Source organism: Drosophila subpulchrella, chromosome 3R (assembly GCF_014743375.2).
Source record: "Drosophila subpulchrella strain 33 F10 #4 breed RU33 chromosome 3R, RU_Dsub_v1.1 Primary Assembly, whole genome shotgun sequence".
Taxonomy (NCBI): Eukaryota; Metazoa; Arthropoda; class Insecta; order Diptera; family Drosophilidae; genus Drosophila; species Drosophila subpulchrella.
Genome location: NC_050609.1, coordinates 18,251,970 through 18,273,060, shown reverse-complemented (window position 1 = coordinate 18,273,060; position 21,091 = coordinate 18,251,970). Strand labels below are relative to the sequence as shown.

Below are 21,091 nucleotides of genomic sequence, written 5' to 3'. Positions count from 1 at the left end.
ATATGTTTTTATTAAAAAAATATATTTTTTCTTATCTTTCAGATAAATAAATTTTTGGAAAATTGTTGTTCATGCCTTTTAATTAAGAATGACTTTATCCCTGTAGGTTATATAACAATAGATCATTATAGATCAAACTAGATCATTTTTCTGAGAATAGGACTTGGGTTATAGATTTACTAGATCGGTACTCACCTCAATACAGCCGCTGGAATGCTGCTTGGGACTCAGGAAGAAGGAGCCATCGACCAGGGGATAGCGATCGAAAACGAGCAGCGGCTCCTCGCACAAAATGCAGGCCACCCGGCTCATCTGGGATTGGGCCAGCGAGGAGAGGATGAAGAGGCGCGTCTCATCATTGCCATGGTTGCCCTCGTCCTCGATCTGGAAAATATAAGAGAAAATTAATATAAATATTTGTATTTCAATTTGAAATATTATAAAAGGTATAATCTTAGGAAACACAGCTCTACATCGTCCCAAAAATAATATGCAGACATAAAGTAGGGAACAAAAATACCGAAATAAAGTTCGTTTACCCTAAAACCACCGAATTCCAACTCGAAGCCGGTGGTCCAATGAACATTTCCAATATATGTCTGCCGAGGGACTAAACGAGGCAACCAGCCAGCGTCTAAGCGCCAACAAATGAACCATAAAATCCAAACGTGCCAGGGAAAACAGAGCGGGTAACTTGTCTAAGCCAAAGTGGCTAACACGTTGCCCAAATTGAATGCACACAGGACAGCCAGGTGTATATGTAGGTGTATAGCCAAGTTAAGTCAGTCAGCCAAGCAACAGTCCAGGCCAATTCCCAAATCGATAATCAATATGGCGAGCCGGCAGATGGACTCAAACCAGTACATTTTCCATTCCCACCTGGTAATAAAGCCGTCAAAAAGCCAAAAGGTGTTGAAAGGATCCACGAAATATATGACTAAAGTGGGAATAGTTCGGGCCACCGCCAATCAGAGCCAACTAACCCAATGATGAGGGAATATTTGTGACTCTGTTTGGGTAATTGACGATGGTCCGGCACCTGACCAGACGGAATAACAGCACTCAGACTTATAGAGATCGGGGGTGGTGGGTTCCGACCAGGCTGAATAATTTACTAGAGAATGACATTCGAATGTATCGAAATTAAGGCAAAGGACACGTAGTGCCAATCAATTGCAGCCGAGGAATGTCTTTCTGGGACAGGTTTAATGCACTTTTAATATGGCTTGAAACCCCTTGGAAACTCTTGCCAATATTTACCCAGAACTTTTGTGTTCCAACGGAGATGACACTCTTTTCGCTCGGTCCCGCCTCTCGAGCTAAATAATCAACAAATTAATATTTGCACGGGGCCGACATTGCAATGTTTGTATGTTTGCCAACTTCTTGGGGGACCCGAGAGCTCATAAATCTTTGCAACAATAAAATCAACTCCCAACATTGTTCGCAAAACAACGGATTCGATTAATGAATGTTTGCATGCCGAAAAAGCAGAAAAGCAGGGGGAAATTGGAAGAAAATTTCCCCGCGTAAGCGATACGAGGCACAATTTTCACTCATTAAACAAAAGAAGAATCCCGGCACAGAATCTCGGGGTGAGTTGCTAAAGCAATTAAGTTGATTGCTCAAGGAGAATGTGCGTATCTGTGGGTGAGTGGTGCTTGTCTGGGATTACGGACAATAACAATAGCCCAGATAGCACAGGCAACTCAAATGCAGCAATAATCTTTTTCTTCTTCTCTATCGCTCTTTGCATGGCCAAAAAGTGAAATAAAAAGCATGCAGACGCACATGTACCGCACATTCCATCAAGCCTTGGCCGGGCTTTTTGCATTTTTCGGTTTTCGCTACACAGAAAAAAATAGTTGACATTGTATGAAATCTTATTTTGATTCCTCAAAAATAATAAAGTAATTTTAAAACGCTTTCTTCGATACGTATCTGCTGTTTTTTCTTTCTATCTGCCGCATCTCTGCCGACACATGCACAGTATACACCTACATTTACTATAAGTAATAACATAATTTATATATATAGTTATAATCTTTCTTTTCATCCTTAATATACAGCAAGATTATTAACTGCCGCCTCTCTGCCGCCACATGCACAGTATACACCTACATTTACTATAAGTAATAGTATAATTTTTAAACAATATATTGATAATATTTCGTTGTATCCTTAATTCTCAAAAATATTTTAATCTGCTGCCTCTCTGCCGACACACGTGCAGTATACACACATAAACCCTAATTTAAATTATATTTGAACATTAAGCCAGTATGCTATACCCTGACTTTTTTCTCTGTTGGAGCCATAAATATTTTCCCTCTTCTTGTTGGCTACGTGACGATTTGCTAATTTCATCTGCGCTCAGTTGAGTTCTTCTGAGATGACGGTCGTTGGCCAAAAACAGAGAATGAACTTCGAGACGGGGCCAAAGGATTGAGGACCTCCGCTCCTCTTCATAATTTATGAGAGTCGCGTGTGCAAAGTTTTGGCAAAACCGCATCGGGGAACTTGAACAAATTATAAGCATGAAATTATTATTGCCAAAATTTCAGATTATCTTCTGGTGAGCGCAACAACTTTTCATGGCCCCATGGCAGAAGTCAAAAGTCGAAGTGCAATAAACTCCCGACACTTTCTCGAACTGAAGGCTTTATCCAGGACTCTATCGGAGGACACTAATGAAGCCATTGAGTTGTCACTTCCCTTGGACGCATAAATCAGGCAGCACTTCCTCTCGACCATAATAAATATCAACACCCAAACTCACTGGGGCAACAAATCAAAAAGGTTTTTCGCTCGCCACACCCCAAAAACCAAGAGACCAAAAGACAATGGGCTCTGGAAACTACTACAATTCAATTGAATTCGAATTCGATTCCCTTTAGTTTGGCCTCAAAGTGCTGGGCTTTTCATAAACACATTAAATTAAATGGCATTTCTTGGCTTAAGTGCTGACGGAAGTCGAGAGAGCTACTACTTCTATTAATCCATTAAAAATGCCAGCCATAAATATTTCATCCAGAGAATTTTCCTGCCTCCACCTATTTTTTTTTGGCTTCTTTAAGCTTTATGCGAAAGTTAATAAAAGTGTTTAATATTCCAATTTGGCTTTGTGAGTTTTCGCCGAGTGTTTGTGCAGACAGTAAGCAAACATGTGAGCCTCCAATTTCCCCAGCCATCGCATCGGTTACCTTTTTCTATCCGCTTAAAGAGCAGGAAAATTCTTCATTAGTCAACGTGGGCGTAACTGCGAGGAAAAACTATTTTATTAACCCGGAAAAACTGTTTGTTCTCAATTGTCAATCGCGTGTGTGTGTGGGGAAATTGAAAAATTGTCTGCGCTTTAAATGGTTTTTCCGCATTCGAAGAGCCGTAGGCGTTATTTGCCACACGAAAGACAAAAGAAATGGCAGAATAAATTTGAAAATTGTCATCGGCCGAACTGACAGTCCTCGTGGGCTGTGTGCGGCAAAGTGGGCGTGGTGCTAGGTGCTTAATTTAAGCAGCGGAATAAGTTTGCTGTCTCCTCAGAAAGACACTTTGATCAATGGGCCAGATGTGACCTGTGGATTAGGAGTTAAAGCCAATGACAAGCCAGCAACAATGGCAAACAACGACGTCTCCTCTCCAACCAGCAAGACAAATACAAAATACAAAATACCAAATACAAAACACAAGACACTGACAATGAAATGAAATTGCAGTGGGTAAATCCCGAAGAGGGGGCAGCAGCACTTTTATAAATGAAATGGAGTAATAATATTTTGCGACAACAAATGCAGCAAATGACAACAAGAAAAAACATAGCATACCGCCAGGCGCAGCTGTGCAGGATATCCTAGGAAATATAAACAGGAGGCATGGAAAATTAGAGGGCGGTGAAAAACGCCAGCAACAATGCAACCAGGCAACAACTGCACAGAGAAAATTTAAGGAAAAACCTTTAATTAAATATAAATATTTATTTTTAACAAAAAAAGATTTATATATATATAAAAAACAGAGTATTTTTTCAGAAAGGTCGCTCTGCAGCGAATTGTGTATGGCGTAAAAATGTGAAATCAAAAACCGAAATTCGGGAAAGGTTCACAGAGAATAATATGTGAATTTGCATTCCTAAAATCTTAAAATTAATTAAACATCATATAACATTTTTTTCTCTGTACCGCAGAGCATTGCAGACAAACAAACATTTCAATAAATTCAAAAAGTACCAAGCCAGACAATGAAAACTGCACCGAAACGGAGGGAAAACAAGCAAAAGGAGTGCCAGGAGCCAAGTCAAAGGGAAAAGTCGACGGGGAAAAGCCGAGGGGACGCACTGCACTCTGTAGTACAACTGTGAAGTGGCTTAAAAGCTTGTCGAGGGGTTGCAACTCCTAAGAGGCAGCTGCTATTCGCATTGTTTTCCCCCTGAAAATCTCATGTCATTTGCACTTAATTCAAATGCGCGACACAATTGCAAAATAAAAGTACACAAAAAATAATAACAGAGGGGCAGGGAGGAGGAAGAAAGAGCTTTGCATATCTAGTCAGGGTTTGTCTGGGTTATAACTTCATTAGGCGGCGCAGTGGAAATGTTTTTTTGATAAGCTGCGTTCGCTTTTTGGCGAGTTCAAGAAACTTTTTGCCCCCCTCTCAAACTCTTGGCCATATCCTGTGCCAAGTTTTTGATGTCCCCCTGTCATAAGCAAAATTTTCCTTTCACTGGAAGCGGTCCAAAAACAAATTTTAATTTCTCCGCCCTCCAATATATGTATGTTCGTACTTTTGCATCTTTTGCATTTGCCATTAGCCAAATGCTTTTGATGGCCCTAAGCTGCTCTTGGCCGGTTAGTATCCTTCTGACCTTTAAATATCAATTTGCAAATAAATTGTATTTGGCCCTTGTGTTGCCCTAGACTGGACTTTGGGTCCCTCGTTATTTATCGTGCGTTCAATGTGCTGTGGCATAATGGCTTTCTTCGATTGGCCAAGAAGAGGGCTTTATGTATAAGGCAAAAGCCAAAAACAAATGCAATTTCCAATTTCATTTTTCTCCAAGCAAGAAGCGCCTGAAAGCATGCTTTTGCCTTTTTATTCGCAGTTTATTGAACTGCATCCCGCCGCGAGGCTCCTTTCCCTTATTTTTTTTATATTTTTCCTTGGCTTGTCCTCCACTTTAAACTTTATTCTCGGGCATAACAATTATTTCGGTATGAAAAGCAAATTTCAAAGGCATCTCCCAGACATTCGCCAGACATTGATGGTTATTGGATCCGCATACTCCAAAACGCCCCCGCATTTTTCGCACTAAGCAAGCAATTTAAATGCATTCAGTGGCAGTTAATAGTTTTATTATGGTGCTCTTGCTAAACTTAATTGTTTAATTATTTTTTAAGGCACTCGCAGTTTTTTTCCCCTCTTTCTCTCTCTCTATATATCTTTTCAAGCTGCATTTTACGGAGTCACAGTACATTGCTTTGATTCGAACTTAATCCCCACGACATTAGCAGCCAAAAACTAAACGAACTGTAAGCCATTTCTCTCGGGGGAAAGCCGGGGAAACCGAAAGAGAAAGAGTAAGTGTATCCTCTTTGGTGTAATTTCTTCCACTTAACTTAATCCCCCCTGATGCTTTAAGGCAAGCAAACATATGTATCGCTTCGACTCGGGAGGTGATGTGATGCAACTCACTCTGTTGTTTATATAACAGCAAAGACGAGGGGTTTCTATTTGTTTTACTTGGCTAGCGAGCTGCTTATCAACTTGGCAACGGTGCGTATGCGTTATGTGCGCTGCTATAGAGTCGACATAATTACATTAAAACGATTTTAGATTTTAAAAAATTAATAATTACTAATGAGCTCAAAAATATCATTAGATTTTCAAATCACTTAAATAGCTTTCTAAAAGTAGGCACCAATAAACTTAGAACTCCGATTAATTATTTTGTTGCCTACTTTTGGACACCTTTAAAATTGATTATTCGATTTTTTTTTAAATTCGCACAGCCTGCATAGTTTTTCGTTAAAATATTCTCAGTATCACTAGCTTTCCAGGGTTAAACACCCATTTGTAGCTCCCTCGAGGCCTTATCGCACCCACGGATCAATGAACCTCAACCGAACTAGACTTTTTCCAACTCCAGGCGATAAGTGCTGTCAACAACAGAAATAGTCGGGCATATATAACCCGTGGACAGGCCTCCATTTCGAAGTGCAAATAGTTGGGGGAAATGGGGAGGAAATGGGGAAATACAGATAAGAGTAGGGCCAAGTGGAAGTCAACAAACTGAGACGGTTGCATTTGCCCACCAATTGATCGCCTGAAAGGGTGAGGAACCCAGTTGAACCTAATTAAATTTGCCTTTTTCCAGGCGTTTTTCTATTTTTTCTCAAGCATTTGCTGTAATTTTTATCGCCTAAGAAATGGCTTGGAATGGAACTCATTTGGAGCATATCTTTATAATTGCCACACAGCCAAGCTGGCTGAAAAAAGTAGAAAGAAATGCAAAAATAGTAAATAGAGGAGTAAAGAAAAAGGAGCAAAGACAGTCGTCTGCATTTTAATTACAATACAAAAGAGGAAAAGCGTGGAAATTCTAACCTCAGGGAAAAGTTGTAAGCTTGAAAACAGCAAAAAAAAAGTACGGAGTAGGGGCCAAAGTTTGATTAAAACAAAAGAGACGAAAAACTTTTTCCTTTCTGGCCAAAAAGGACACTCGATAGGCAACTGCGAAGGAAAGTTTTTAAGAATTCCATTTCAAATGCAAGTCTCCGCCACCCAAAAAAAAACAGAACGAAAACAAATGCATTCAACTCTGTTGGGAAAACTTTAACATTTCCAGGTTAAAGGTTCAAAATAATATAATTAAAAGGGGGGTTTTGACTCCAAACAAAAGCTCAAGTGAAGGCCAAAAAGGAGGTGGGTGGCAACCATAAAAAACGCAGCCAGACGCAGACAATGAATGAATATACACACACACACACACTTAGCCACAAACAAGATACGCACATAATGAAAATGTCAAAATAAACACGACATTAAAAACCTCCAATCCCCGACACCACAATTCCCCCTCCTTATTCGTCCTTTTAGCCAGAAAATACAGCACACAAACCAAAAGTGAAAGAGACAGACAGCGGGAGTGTGAAAGAGATGGGCAAACAGTTGGACAGACAGACAGACAGAGACGGAGCTAGAAGCCACTGCACTCGATGCCGCTCTAAAGGCCAATAAATGACGAGGGCCCTTGTGGCTGCACCTCAATGAGGGCTTATTTGGCACTCGAAGGATCTGAAGGATTTTCTGAGGGAGAACCAGTTCCAAAGGTACTACAAAGTACAATACAAATTCTTTAAAATCTAATCAATTTGGCAATACTAAGCCCGAATTTTAAGGTTCTGTTTGGATCACCAAATGTGGCTGATGGGATAAAAGTGAATATCTGAATGAAACATAAATTTGGGTATAACTATATCTCCCTAAATTCATACCTCTACTTCTATATTCAATATATTTCTTAATTTAAGTTTTCCCTCTAAGATGCATCATCCCACTTCTGGCTCTTAGGTATCTTTATAAATATAGTTGCATGTTCCTTTCTAACTTTAAAATGTTCCCAACATTTCTTGAAGACACAGAACTAGTTCTTCCAGTTTCCTTTAAAATCGAACCATACCCATCCCTGTTCCCCCCGAACTCATGTGATGATATGGCGATGATATCAACTTTTCTGCTGCTCATCAAGAGCGCTAATCGTGCCACAAAGGAACGAAAACAGAGACAATGCTCTCTATATATGCCACCGAAATCCCTGAAATCCTGGAAAACCCCCCCTCTTCACGACTTCCATCTGAGGTTGAATCACTTTCGAAGGTGTCACTAACATCGCTAAGTAGCTTTTTTGGCTGGGAGCTTTGGCTCATTAGCATTTCTAATTAAAGAGCACAAGCTCCTCGTCGGCGTCGTCTCGCATATGAGCCGCAAGGATAATGACACCTGCCACAATTCAGACGGAGAAACGAGGGGGATTTTCCAGCGAAATGGAAAGTCCTTTTCCCCACCATCCTATTCAATTTAAAGCTGGCCAATGGCCATGTAAGCTGCATGTTTAACGGCAATTAAGAGCGTACCGCCCCCAAAAAACAGAAAAACTGACCCAGACGGAGAGGGCGCGGCTGAGCTTCTATTAAAAGTGAAAACATTTACATTAATAATTAGCCAGGGCCCCCGGCCCTCTCGGAAAATACAGCACTTTGTTGGACACTAAAAACTTCATCAACAACACAGCGCACACAAATTGCAATTAATCAAGAAAAGCGTGGAAATGGCGGGGAAATCTTAGTGAGTGAGTGAGTGAGGGGTTAAAAAACTGCTCTCGTCCAAGTTGACAGTTTAACTGACTAAACAAGGTGCGATAAGTGCTTTTTGGCCCAGACGGCAGGAGAAGGAACACAGCCAAGTTGAACAGCCAAAAACAGAAATCAGCGCAGGACAATGACCAAGGAACAGATGGAGGAGGGTCCTGGAGTTGGAAGACAGGACGCAGGTCTTGCGAGTCTGGAGGAGGATCCGAAAGGAACAACAGCCACAGCTGCTGTCAGCGCTCAGCTGAAAATGAAAATGATTTAAAGCACATGGCCAGCATCACGAACGTTAGTAATGCACTCAAAAAATCCATTAAAATTCAAAAGAATTAAAAAAATTAAATTAATTCAACAGCAAGCTATGAAAAATTAACAAAACCAACTACCTTTTTGAAATCTCCTATAAAGGTGTCTAAAAGTAAGCAATAGAATTTATTACATCTTTGAAACCACTTGTTAAGGTACCTAAAAGTATGCTATAATATATTTTGTATCAAAACTTGTAAGGAAAAAGTCATATAAATGATTGAAATATTTAAATAACATTTAAAAACCCTATATAACCTATATTATTTCTTTCAATGCATCGGAGGTGAAGTCCCTTTGCCATAACTCCTCGGCAAACTTTCGCTGGTTTGTTGGCCCACAGCTTTTGTCAAGTTGTTCATGTCCTTTTTTTCTGGTAATGGCTTAAAGTTCAAAGTGCTATCAACTCGGGGTAAATTTTCTGATTGCGTTTCTGAATTTTTCATTGCATATGTTTCGGGCGGTCCAAAGGATACTACACCGTTCGTCAGTCCCCTTGGTCCTTTTGCAACTCCATTTTTGGGGTAATCAAACTAATGAACATTCGAGCTGAGTTGAGCTGGGGGCACAAAAATGCTTACAAATTGCATTGGTCAGACGTCATGTGTGCGGGTCAGTCAGTTTAGTTTGCGTTTGAGTTTGAGTTGCCCAGGTGCTTGACTCTCCTTTTATGAAAAGCAAATTCCTGGGCTTCCAGCTATGCCAAAAGGATACCCACATACATAAGCAAACTGTTTTCCAACAGCAAGCCACAGAGTAATTAAATTGCAGGCGACTCTCGTCTGGTGCCTTTATTTTTTCATAAGGCTCGGGATTCAGTCACGGTTCAGGATTGAAGGACGAATTTTGAACTTGTCCAGGGGATAAGGATAAGAGGGAATTTGAAGCACGCAGGATAATTTCATTACACTCGCAGAGAATGATAGACAGTGAATCCCTAAATGAATCCCGAAATACCGAGTACCGAAATAAATAAATAAAGGGCACAACAGAGCAGCTAACAAAAAATTCAGCAGACACAAGACATGAAAAGGGCGTATCATGGCTTTTTCAAAAAAAAAGTCAGGGGGCGTGGCCCTTCGTTAATTAATTTTTGCAATCACTCCGTCGACTGAGATTTTCCCAATTCGACTTGAGCTGCTTATGGCTAATGAACAGAAAATAACAAAACAATACTTAAGGGGAAGGCAAAAAAGAAGGTAAAAGACAAATCAAAAACCAATAAAAGGCAATAAAGGCAAGTGCTGCAAGGACAAGTTCAATGCACTACTCAACTAAGATTCCTCTTTTTTTTTGGATATTTATTTAAAAGAAGCTTAGGGATCAAAGGAGAGGAGCTGGCTGATAGCAAAGGCAGCGCATAAATTTTGCCGGCGCTGCAGAAATAAAAAGGAAATCCATTCAAGGATACAAAAACGCGTTAAGTGCGCCAAATAAAGCAAAAAAAAAAAGGAGAGAAAGGATATGCCAGCGATATTGCAAAGTTAAATCAATAAATAAAGCATCAAGAGGAGAATAATGTAGGGGGAAAAAGAGGAGTCTATGGGGGAGTGGCGCCCCATCAATGTCATTAAATCAATGCTGCCTGTCGTTGCCAGCAATAGATAACGACCGGGACAAATCGCGGGGGGAGAAGTTTTGGATGGCGGAATTCTACGGGATTCTACGGGAGAAGAGAGGAGGCACATGAGACAATGACGTCGACGAAGACGACGACGATGCAGCGAAAGTTTGCCAAGTGACATTAACACAAGCGATGGGTTGGGCAGGTTCAAGTTAAGGATCTGAAGGTGGCCTAGAAGGAGCCACTGCGAGCACTTAAAATGCAGGAGAACTACACAGGAGCAAACTCTATTCAAATGCTAGAATTATCTAAATTTATATCATAGGTTCACGTAAAATATTGTAAATGATACATTGGGTATTTAATTAGTAAGGAATAAACGGTGATGTTCAATGATGAATAATTCATAAACCTGATAATAGATAAATAAGATATTTAATAAATATGATAATGGATAAACTTAAAATAATAAATATGATAATTGATAAACTTGATTATAGATAAATAAGATATTTGATAAATATGATAATGGAGAAACTTTGAATAGATAAATATGATAATTGAAAAACTTGACAATAGATAAATAAGATATTTGATAAATATGATAATGGATAAACTTAAAATAGATAAATATGATAATTTATAAACTTGATAATAGATAAATAAGATATTTGATAAATATGATGATGGATAAACTTAAAATAGATAAATATGATAATTAAAAAACTTCACAATAGATAAATAAGATATTTGATAAATATGATAATGGATAAACTTAAAATAGATAATTATGATAATTGATAAACCTGATAATAGGTAAATATGATAATTGAAAAACTAGTTAATGGATGAATATGATATTTGATAAACGTGATAATGGGTAAGGTTTATAATTGATAAACTAGACATTCGCTCACGTGTTTTAAAATTGAATTTTTTTTTTCGTGTTCAAGGAAGACACCTTCCATATAGACGACTATCCTTCTAAAGAAAGCTCCCGCTGAACTTTGGAAGTAGGAAAACGGAAAGAGGACCCGTGACAAGTGGCGTCTGCCGAGAGTTGTTGTCAGACACAGCCCGCGACAATGCCAAAAACACAATTGGGGCGTGTCCAGGACTCAGGTGGAAAGGGTGAGGAAGTGCTGGGATGGCCAGGAGGAGAATCCTTAAGCGTGAACCTATCTATCCCAAATCCATCGCCCACTCAAGCCGAGACAAACTCAATTGTTTTTGCGCAAAGCCAAGGCAAATTTTTGATTGAAATGCAGACAAAAGAGATAATGACGGGGGGTTTGAGAGAGACGTAGGATATTCTGAAGGGAAATCCATCATTGAACTGCTGATGGATTAGTTTAATGAAATTTAAGCGACCGAACCAACGACTTGGATAAGATGTGGAAGATTTAAGGTTTAACTTTAGAGATATTGAGACAAAAACCTTAGTAGTAGAACAGATTGTAATATTTTGAGCAAATCAAACGTTGAAACTATAAAAATTCCTTGATTAGAACAACAGTACTTACTGAAAATGGAATTTTTAATTCTTTTAATATCTTATTCAATTAGCTATAAATTAACCAACTTTTCTGGGGCTAAGCTTATTGATTATTGCGACTGGCAACTTGTGTCCTTGATGGCTGAGAGGAAGTGAAATCCCCGACAAACAAAATCGAAGAGCAAGTTAAATCCCGAAAGCGGCACGTGACCATAGGCGTCCAGCAGAGCGGAAATGTTTGTCTGCCTCTGGACCCTCCACATCCCGTACTCCACATATACATATAGATGATAATACCCCCCATTTCTCCCTGTCTGGCAGCAGACTTCCAGAAATCCAGACGGCAGCTACAAGATATAGCCATGTAGATGGGCGATAAGGCGTCAAAGTGGCAACAAAGTCAATAAGCAAAATGTTTGTGGTGCACAAAATGTTTGCCACCAGCCCAAGGCCTTGAAATCCTTTAATGTGCTGTTAACGATAAGCCAAGAAGGAGATAGCGAGATAGAGAGAGAGAGGGGTATAGACTATATACTATATATACACCATTATCCCCCACGATATGCAAAGGACTTTGGCCAAAAACTAGCAAGAAAACGAGCAGCGAATATTAAAACAAATAAGCCGGCACATAATGGACTGCCCCAGGATGGCTATAGAAAGAGAAAGCACGAGACAGAGACGACTAGAAAGAGACGGACTGTGCCGGGGACGACTAGAAAGGGATAGGGCATACCCCTCTCACTCTCGAAGCTCTTTCGACCCATGTCAAATAAGTTAAACAGACATGAAAGGCTCCTCTGTCCCTACAAACCAAAAAAAGGCGAAAAAAAGAAAGTGGACACCAGGGAAAAGGGGAAAGAGACGGGTAGCACAGTCCAGAGAGAGAGAGACGGGGATATATTAGGGACTGAAGTTGGTCAATGACTCTACAAAGTCTGGAGTTGAAGATTTGCCAACAAACACGAGCAAATAAAATAAAATTAAACAAAATGTATTTACTTATGCGAGAGAGCCAACGGATGCGACTAATTGCCGCCTAAACTCGAGGCCAAAATTAATGAAAAAATATGCATGTGAGGGTCCGATTTTTTTTGCAGGTAGGACCCGAACTCGGCACCATGTGTGTGCAGTTCGATGAACTTTACCTTTGGCTGGTCGTAAAAATCAATAGGCGGACCCCTCCCCGCCTGCCAGTTTTAAAATACATTTTACATTTCGCCAACGCCAACGAAATGAGCATCAAAGGCACTTCAAACATCTCAGCATCATCAGCATGTTTCGACAGCCGCTGCGCTTATGAATGAACAAAATGTATATGTACATTGTGTGTACAAAGCCAAAAGCCCGCAAAAAACACTCCGTCGACGAACTCAACTCAACGGCAGACTCACTTGAAGTGCAAGTTTTTGGCTTTTGGCACAGACTGCAAGTCGATTTCTCCACATCTTCCTGCTATTTAAAGGCATTTTTTGCGATTTTTACGAGCCACACGACGAAGAAACTCAAAACGAACAAAAATCTGCAACTGCAAATGAAGGAAGCCATTAAAAACGCCTCATAATTTAGCCAGTAAGCACGTTTGATTGGGGCAGAAAGGGAAATGCACTCACTCAGATGTTATAATGATGGCATTTGCGGTTTTTAAAATAAATAGGGATCTTATGACAATCATTAAAAATTGTGGGCAACTTTTTTGTATAATAATGTTATATCATTATACAAACTTTAAGCTAGAATATCATGAAAATATGCTATGAAACATAAGAATCATTTATTTAAGTTTGAGTTATTCAGAATATTTCAATATTCAACTTATCGTAGCTATTTGTCAGTCCTAAAACATCCTAAATTTTAAATATTTTTGCTTGACATTTAAGATTGTAGTTATAAATGCACAATTGCTGTTGATTCAATGCTTGAAAAAATCAGCAAACATATAATTTTCCACTGAGCCCGTAAATAATGCTTGGTATTTTTCTGCCTCTTTATGGGCGTTATTTTTGATCGCATTTTCCCGATAAAAAGCTTGCCACACGCTCGTGCCCCCAAGGAGAAAAAAACGCGAAAGAAAATTTCTGCAGCAGCTGTTGGTAATTGAGTTGTTGCAACTAGCAAGCTGTAACTTATCGCCGATCTGCAGCGATTTGCATTATTAATTAGGGGCGATTTAAGAGAAATATTACGCATACGTCCCATGGGCAGGCTCATCTTGAAGCAGGCCCGCTTAAAGAGCCCCGTTGATGATGATAATTTTGCTCTTGGCCAAACACCATTCATCAGAAAGCCACGGCAACGACGGCAGCCAACGTTTACTTAGCTCAAAGTGGTAGGTGTCGAACCCCCGGGGGAAAAATTGCACAACCTTTTTCGGCGGGCTGGAGATAATGGAAAATGAAAATGGAAAAGCGCCGAGAGTCGTCGGTCGTCGATTCAAATTTACAAAGTCAAACAGGCGGCAAAAAGTCAACGAACTGCCATTCAAATTAAGGCCCTGATATTGCCTACTTTGCGGCTGGTCTGCCAAAATATCAAAAACCAAACAAACAAAGCTCTTTTTCTCTATCGCTCTTGTAGATACATATATATATATATATGATACTTTTGTGCCATATCTCCCCTTACTTTGTTTGCTCAGCTAAATATTGTGATAGGTTAGTGTGTAGGCAGCTATAAAAACGTTAGCTGAAAAATGCTGAAAGCAAAAGTAGGTGTTGCTTGGCGTTTATGGCCCACACAAGTAGAATATTTATTTTGAAATGGTAGTATAAAATGTAGAATATTGTATCTGATAATATTCATATTTTAGAAACTGTTTTTTTTAGGGATAACCCCAATGTATTGATCTTAAAACCCAAAGAACTATTTATTTTAGACATATTTTCACACAAACAACGAACCACATTAACATCTTTGTTGGACTTTTCCTTGTGTTTTTCCCCCGCTTTTTTACATCTTGATTTTTTCGTAAGTTTTCCTTTTGGCTTCTGCTTTTTTGAGAATTATTTAAGTGCCGCATATGCCGGGCTGGCATTTTTGCTGGCATTTTGTCAAAGCGAACATGTGCTAGCCATCTTTTGAACAGTCTGTCTCTGTCTTTCGCTGTCATTAGAATGGATAATTGTGGAAGACGACCACTTGATTGACAAGCTGACAAACGAAAGGAAACGAGTGGGGTGGGGGTTTTAAAAAGTGGCGGGGCAAAAGGCGAGGTATACGCCATGTACCATATAGCAGCGTGTGGCAGATGTCAACAATTGTTTGCTTTTATGGCCAGGCTTCGTCTTAGAGCCACATTCTTACATTCTTGGCGACGCGGCGAAGGAGAGACGCTCGAGCGCAACCAAATGGCAGATTAAATATCGGTTACATGAGAACCAAGACGGGCTACAGTGGATCGTAGGACTTGGCATCGGAACTTTGTTTAAAATATAATTTAAAAAAAATGTTTAGTAATCATTTCAGGTTAAGGTGTTCAGGATTAAAAAAGGGTTGACTTTGAATATCGTTTTTTTCGAAACTAATAGTAATTCTTCCTTTGAAATTACAATCTATTCACATATCCTAAAACCTAACCAATGTTGTACTTAAAAGAATAAGAAAAGCTGTTTAAAGAATTAAAAATATATATTTGTAGTATCCACTATTTAACTAATGTTGCAAAACTAAAATAATGTGGTTTACCTGTAGTTAGGCTATAATATTCGAAAGCTGGATTAAAACCCTCTAAAATGTCTTAAAACCCAATAAAATAAAAAATTAAGTATCCGCCAGATGTCTTCTATTCCATTTAAATGTACTCATAAATATTAAGTAACCGCCATGTAAACACTAAACTTAAAAAGCTTTAATCGTTGTATTCTGAAGTATTCCCAAACAATATATCTTTAGAAAAACCTTGAGATAAAACATATTATCCCGAGATCATCATTATTAAGTTGACCCCTTATGGGTATTATTTTTGGCTCCACTGTGCGGTTTTAATTCTAATTTGCATTCATCAGCGCACCAACTAATTGCACAACGTGCGAGTGCGACAGAGATGGCGCTAGTCGAGTGCGTGCATTGTGCTATTTCTCGATTTCTGCCGCTCTCCTCTCGCTCACACACACTCTTGCATTTTAGTGCCGCTGCAGTTGCAGTCGCTGCCGCAGTCGACGTCGCAGTCGAAGCGAGGCGGGTTAGCGACCGCAAAACTATCTGACATTAGATTATTGCGATGGCGGCCAAACGACAACAGCCGACGTCGACTGCGGCAGAGGCAGAGGCAGCGCGGCTGCAGCAGAGGCAACTGCAACAACAATTGGCACGTATGCACTCACATGTGTGAGAGAGATGGAGAGCGAGAGAGTGAGAGAGAGAGAGAGGAGGAACATGGGCGATTATGACACCACACGATGCCAAAAACTTTGGGGATCTCAGCGGTTAAAGGGGGCTTCGGGGGGTTAAGAGCAGGAAGAACCGTGTGGCTTCGGGCCAACTTACTTTACCAACTGTGCGTAATATCTGTGACAAATGCTGCTTTAAAAACCCACCAAAAAAGTAGAGTTGAGTGGGTTAAGGTGGTTTGTGGTTCAGAAAAATATAACTTAGAGGATTAGAAATATAGTTTAGGGGTATTTGTAAATAAATAACTGGAACCATAAAATATTAGAGATCCTATTCTTGAAACTGACCTGATTATATAGATTAAACCACAGACTTTTGATAAAACTATACCTAAAAACATGAATAATTTTAAAAATATATATATATTTATAAGAAATAGTCATATACTATTAACATAGATTATTGAGATTAAACCACAGATTTTTGATAAAAAAAACCTAAATCCATGAAAAAATGTAAAAAAAAAAATATGTATATTTATAAGAATTAACCATATACAACTTTAAAATTTCTAAATATTTTCGTATTCCAAGGACCAATACTATAAAATCACAAGTTTTTTAAGCAAATACTCTCACTAGATTGCTTAATTCCAACTACTTATATCTTTTAAATTCCTCCTATACCCCAGAAACCCAAAACAAACCCCATAAATAAAGATATATACCCCCTAATCTCCACGGCACAGCATTCACTCAGCTGCTTAGCTCACTTTGGCATTCAGCACTCGACATTTTTAGCCATTTTTTCGAGGCAGCGGATCAAAAAAAGCGCTGAACAAGCGTTTTATTTCTATTTAGTTTTTCGCGCGAATTTTAAGTGCAATTTCTTGTCGATTTGCAACAATGTTGCTCAACATTTTCTTATCGCGCCGGTGGCATCTTGCCCCCTCCTCTGGGGCCACCCCCTTTTGGGGGGCAGAGGCGGGGGTGTTTGGGGCCTGAGATCTTTCAGATAGATTGTAGCACTCGCGCTTGATTGACTGCGTGCCTTTGGAGCCGCAACAAATCAATTTACTTGGCGCAAACAGAAGAGGGAGATAGCCGATGCGATGTTTGTTGCACATGGCTTTCGGCTTGGGGCACTCCCACTCCCCTCGCCACTTGCCCCTCCCCTTTGGCCACCAAAAACTCCACCTTGTGCGATGGCCAAATTAAATGCCCAACAATTTATTGTCTGCAAATGCAGCGAAAATTGCAAAACATTTTGCCATTTGCCGCTTTTGGCGGCGGCAGCAACTGCACACCGGCAACTTGCAACTCGCAATGTTGCACTTTGAATAAAAGATCATGTTGGAATTTTTAATAAATATTTTGGAAGTAATATTGGTTAGCTACGTGTTTCTAAATCCCCTTTTTTCTAAGAACTTTCATTTAATTGTTCGTTATTCATTTTAAATTATTAATAATAAACTGTTTAACATAAGAACAAATAATTTTCAATACTATATGTTCCAGGATATTGGCTTCTCATCAAAACAATGGTAAAATAATAACTAAAAAATTATTAATGTTTTAAAAAATATTTTTTGTTTACTCTTAAATAATTTCTAAACATTTTCCTATAACCATGCTTTATATTTTGCTTTTCCCAAATCGAACTTGAACTTTTTTCAGTGCCTAGTTGACGCTGCGCGTTGGTGGCGCCTGTCGATGATCGCAAATTTGAAAATTGCCAGTTTACCTGGTCGCCACCCCCTCCCCTCGCTGTTAACCCTCTTCTGCCACTCTCTTGGCCAAATTTACAGCTTGCAAACTGTTGCCGGGGCGGGGGGCGTGGCATGTCTGCAGCCTAAGTGATTTGCCACAGGAATACCCCCGTATTTTGTATTCAAGACGGAAATGCTGCGGTTTTGTTTTTTAGAGCGTCATAGAGCAACTCCACCCACTCAAATTGGTCCGCATTAACCCATGACTGCCTAAGCGGCCTGGAAAGCAAATCTCTCATAATTTCGATTCGATTTCGCTGTCTTTGATCTGCTGCCGAAGGTCTACGATTTTTTTTTAGGCAGCTGCCCGTTATTAATCAACAGCTGTGCGCTTATTATGCAAATTAGCCACAGATGGGAACCAGAATGATTGTGTGGGTAAAAAAAGTCGAACGAGCTGGCTTTGATTCATCGTTTTGTCTCCAACTGCCGCTTTTTGTACTCACGATTGCAGTGAATATATAGATCCATATAGGAAGTCTGCTAAAGTACATACCTGCAATGAGATAAGAACGAGAAAATGGTGATTAATTAAAAGGTAAGGTAGGTACATACATATATGAGAGATAAGGGTTTTGCATAAATATAGGAAATTCTACAAGTAGATTGCTAATAAATGAAACCCCATGAAAAACGTGTGAATGATTCAATTTCTGATCTTAAGAAAATATAAAAAGATTGCCATAAATAGCTACAATAAATGGTAGACTGCCATAAAAAAGTGTCCAAGAGATACAAAATCCAAAAAGTTCTATCAAATTACATCTTAAAACTGGTAGCCATGGCCAGCTTTCAAGGCTTAACCCACAAAGGCGAATCTCCTTTTAAGGAATCGCTGGCCGAATAGGCACAAAATTTATTTACCCATTAATTGTTGAGTGAGCTCTTCTCTTCATCCCCCGGCGAACCCCCAGAATTTACAAACTCTATAATTCAGCATTAAATTATGCAGATTATCCGTGCGGTTCCCCTAGCCACTTGCCACATGCATCATCTTTGGACAATGTCAACTGCAGCAGTTGGCGGCGACTAATGAAGAAATCCCGCACTCGAATTTATTTCGCAATCAAATTGACAAATGTGCAGAGCCTACATGGAAGCAAGATGGCCGGCAAAAGATAGCCACAGGCCCAAATGGCCAACAGCCAACTGCTTTTATAGGTCTATGGGATATGGGATACCAAACGAAGTAGCAGCCGTAAACACACATTTTGCGGCCAATTGTTTTGTACGGCCAAAAGTACAAAGGCCAGGCTGACCCGTACAGTGCGCGTCATAAATTCATCGCTCACATTAACGATCAGCTGGCCAAACACGGGCAAACATTTTTATGGCCGCCTCGTAAATGTCAGCGAATGTCTAAATTAGAAGCGAAGGGGAGAAACAATTTAGGGGAGTGCTCTTGAGGTGAAGGGGATTTCCCGACATTGACCCAGTTCTTTACAAGAGGGAATAATATTGAAACGAATACCAAAACACGCAAGAGAATTATGCAAATTTTTGTCTAGTAGGTACAAATTATAAAAAAGTTAATAAACTGGGTGTATCTCTTCTAAGGCACTGGAAAATATATTTTAATAATATATTTGATATTATAAGAAAGGAAAACACCATTTATAATAAGACTAAAAATTGCTTAGCAATGTTATAAAATTGTATTGGAATTAAATATCTTAATTACAGATATCCCATCGCAATACTAAAATATATTTATATATTTTATATTCTTTTTATTTGCAACTATTTAGCTGCTAATTATTTAGCTCTTCTCTCCAATTTCAATTCAGTAAAACATTAGTTGTAATAATTCTCCATTGTGCCCACATCAATGTGCCATTTATTCGTGTCTTGTAATTAAAATGCATTTTGAGCGGCCAACCTCATTAAGGTCAAATTACAGTCAAGCCCCGCTTTGACTGTCGTCTGCTGTCCGTCTCGTCGTTTGTCCATTGTCAGCGCCTGTAATTATGCAGCCACGCCCCCTTTTGGCCCCTTGTCCGCACATATATATCTATGTAAGTATAGTAGACAAAACCTGGCAATTAATTTGCCGCCAGACATTTGCAACTTTTCAAGAACAAATGCAAAAAAAGCAGAACACATAAAATGCAAGTACAATTTGCTGCGCTCTGATCTGCTTCGATCTTTATTCGCCGTGGGTGTCACATGTCGCCCAAGTCGTGACCGAACTCAATGCCTCCAATAGATGGGGATATATCCAATAGCCGATAAATGCCCTGCCAAGTGCATTACTTAGCGTCGAGGAATGTATTCATTAAAATATTTAATTAGCAGTTGGGTGTGCTTAAAATTATACCATTTTCTATGGGTTTTTACTAAGATCATCTAGGCTATAACTATAAAAGTAAGCCCACTTTTTAAGGGGTATCACTCTGCAGTTAAAACGGTTTGAAAACTAAAATTTGGAAATAGTTCAATAGTGCATTCTAAGCAGAATTTTCATAACATTCCTTAAAAAAATTGTTTTTAAATTTTGTATAAATATTTTGTAAATCTATTTACCCTTAATTTATCCTGCTACTAAAAATTCTTGTCGTGCCACAAACAATTTGTTATTTAAATGACTTCTTCGCATTTGACGTTCATCATTATTGTTTATGCTCAAACCCCGTCCCTTTCACCCCCTGTATTGCCATCTCTTTCGGCTGTCTGTCGTTTGTTTGCCGCTGTTTGCCTTTGTTATTTATGCATTTTTGTCATGGACACTCCGCTCGTCGGTCATTACCATGAAAACCTCGAGAGCAACTACCATGTACAACACCCCCTACTCCCATCGTCATTTTACCCGCAGCAAACATTTTTAATTGATTTTCGCATTTAAATGTTTGGTGTGAAAAGTGATGAAAATGCGACGACGACGACAACGACAACGTCGACAAAAATGGCAAATGCAAATTGCCAACAAACTGTGAAGGACGATTTGCGTCTGAGTTGCGAGCATGAGTCTGATTTATTCATGAATTCATTTGCCAGAGTGCGTGTTTTAATGCGGGGGTGAGATATGGTGAGATATGGTGAGATAGGGGGACTCTGATCATCGATCGTTCAGACGGCGATAATTGGTGTCGAGTGCGGGCGGGAAAATCGCGAACACGATAAATATGAATAATAATTGGCTGTTAATTATGACATTTAAACGCCGAAAGCGTTGCAAATGCATTGAAGGTTCTATGACGCCCCAAAATCAATATCTATTTTAAATACTTTTTCCAGATTCAATTACAATTTATGCTTGTATTCTTTTT

At 39.3% G+C, this 21,091-nt stretch overlaps 1 protein-coding gene across 1 annotated transcript in view; it reads right to left on the bottom strand.

Annotated features, from left to right (window-relative positions):
- The window catches only part of LOC119545838 (headcase protein), a 97,872-nt gene that overhangs the window by 14,158 nt on the left and 62,623 nt on the right, over nucleotides 1-21,091 (bottom strand). The window contains exon 3 of the mRNA XM_037851796.1: nucleotides 196-384. Coding sequence (XP_037707724.1) covers nucleotides 196-384 — 189 coding nt within the window. The remainder of the gene's footprint in view (nucleotides 1-195; nucleotides 385-21,091) is intronic.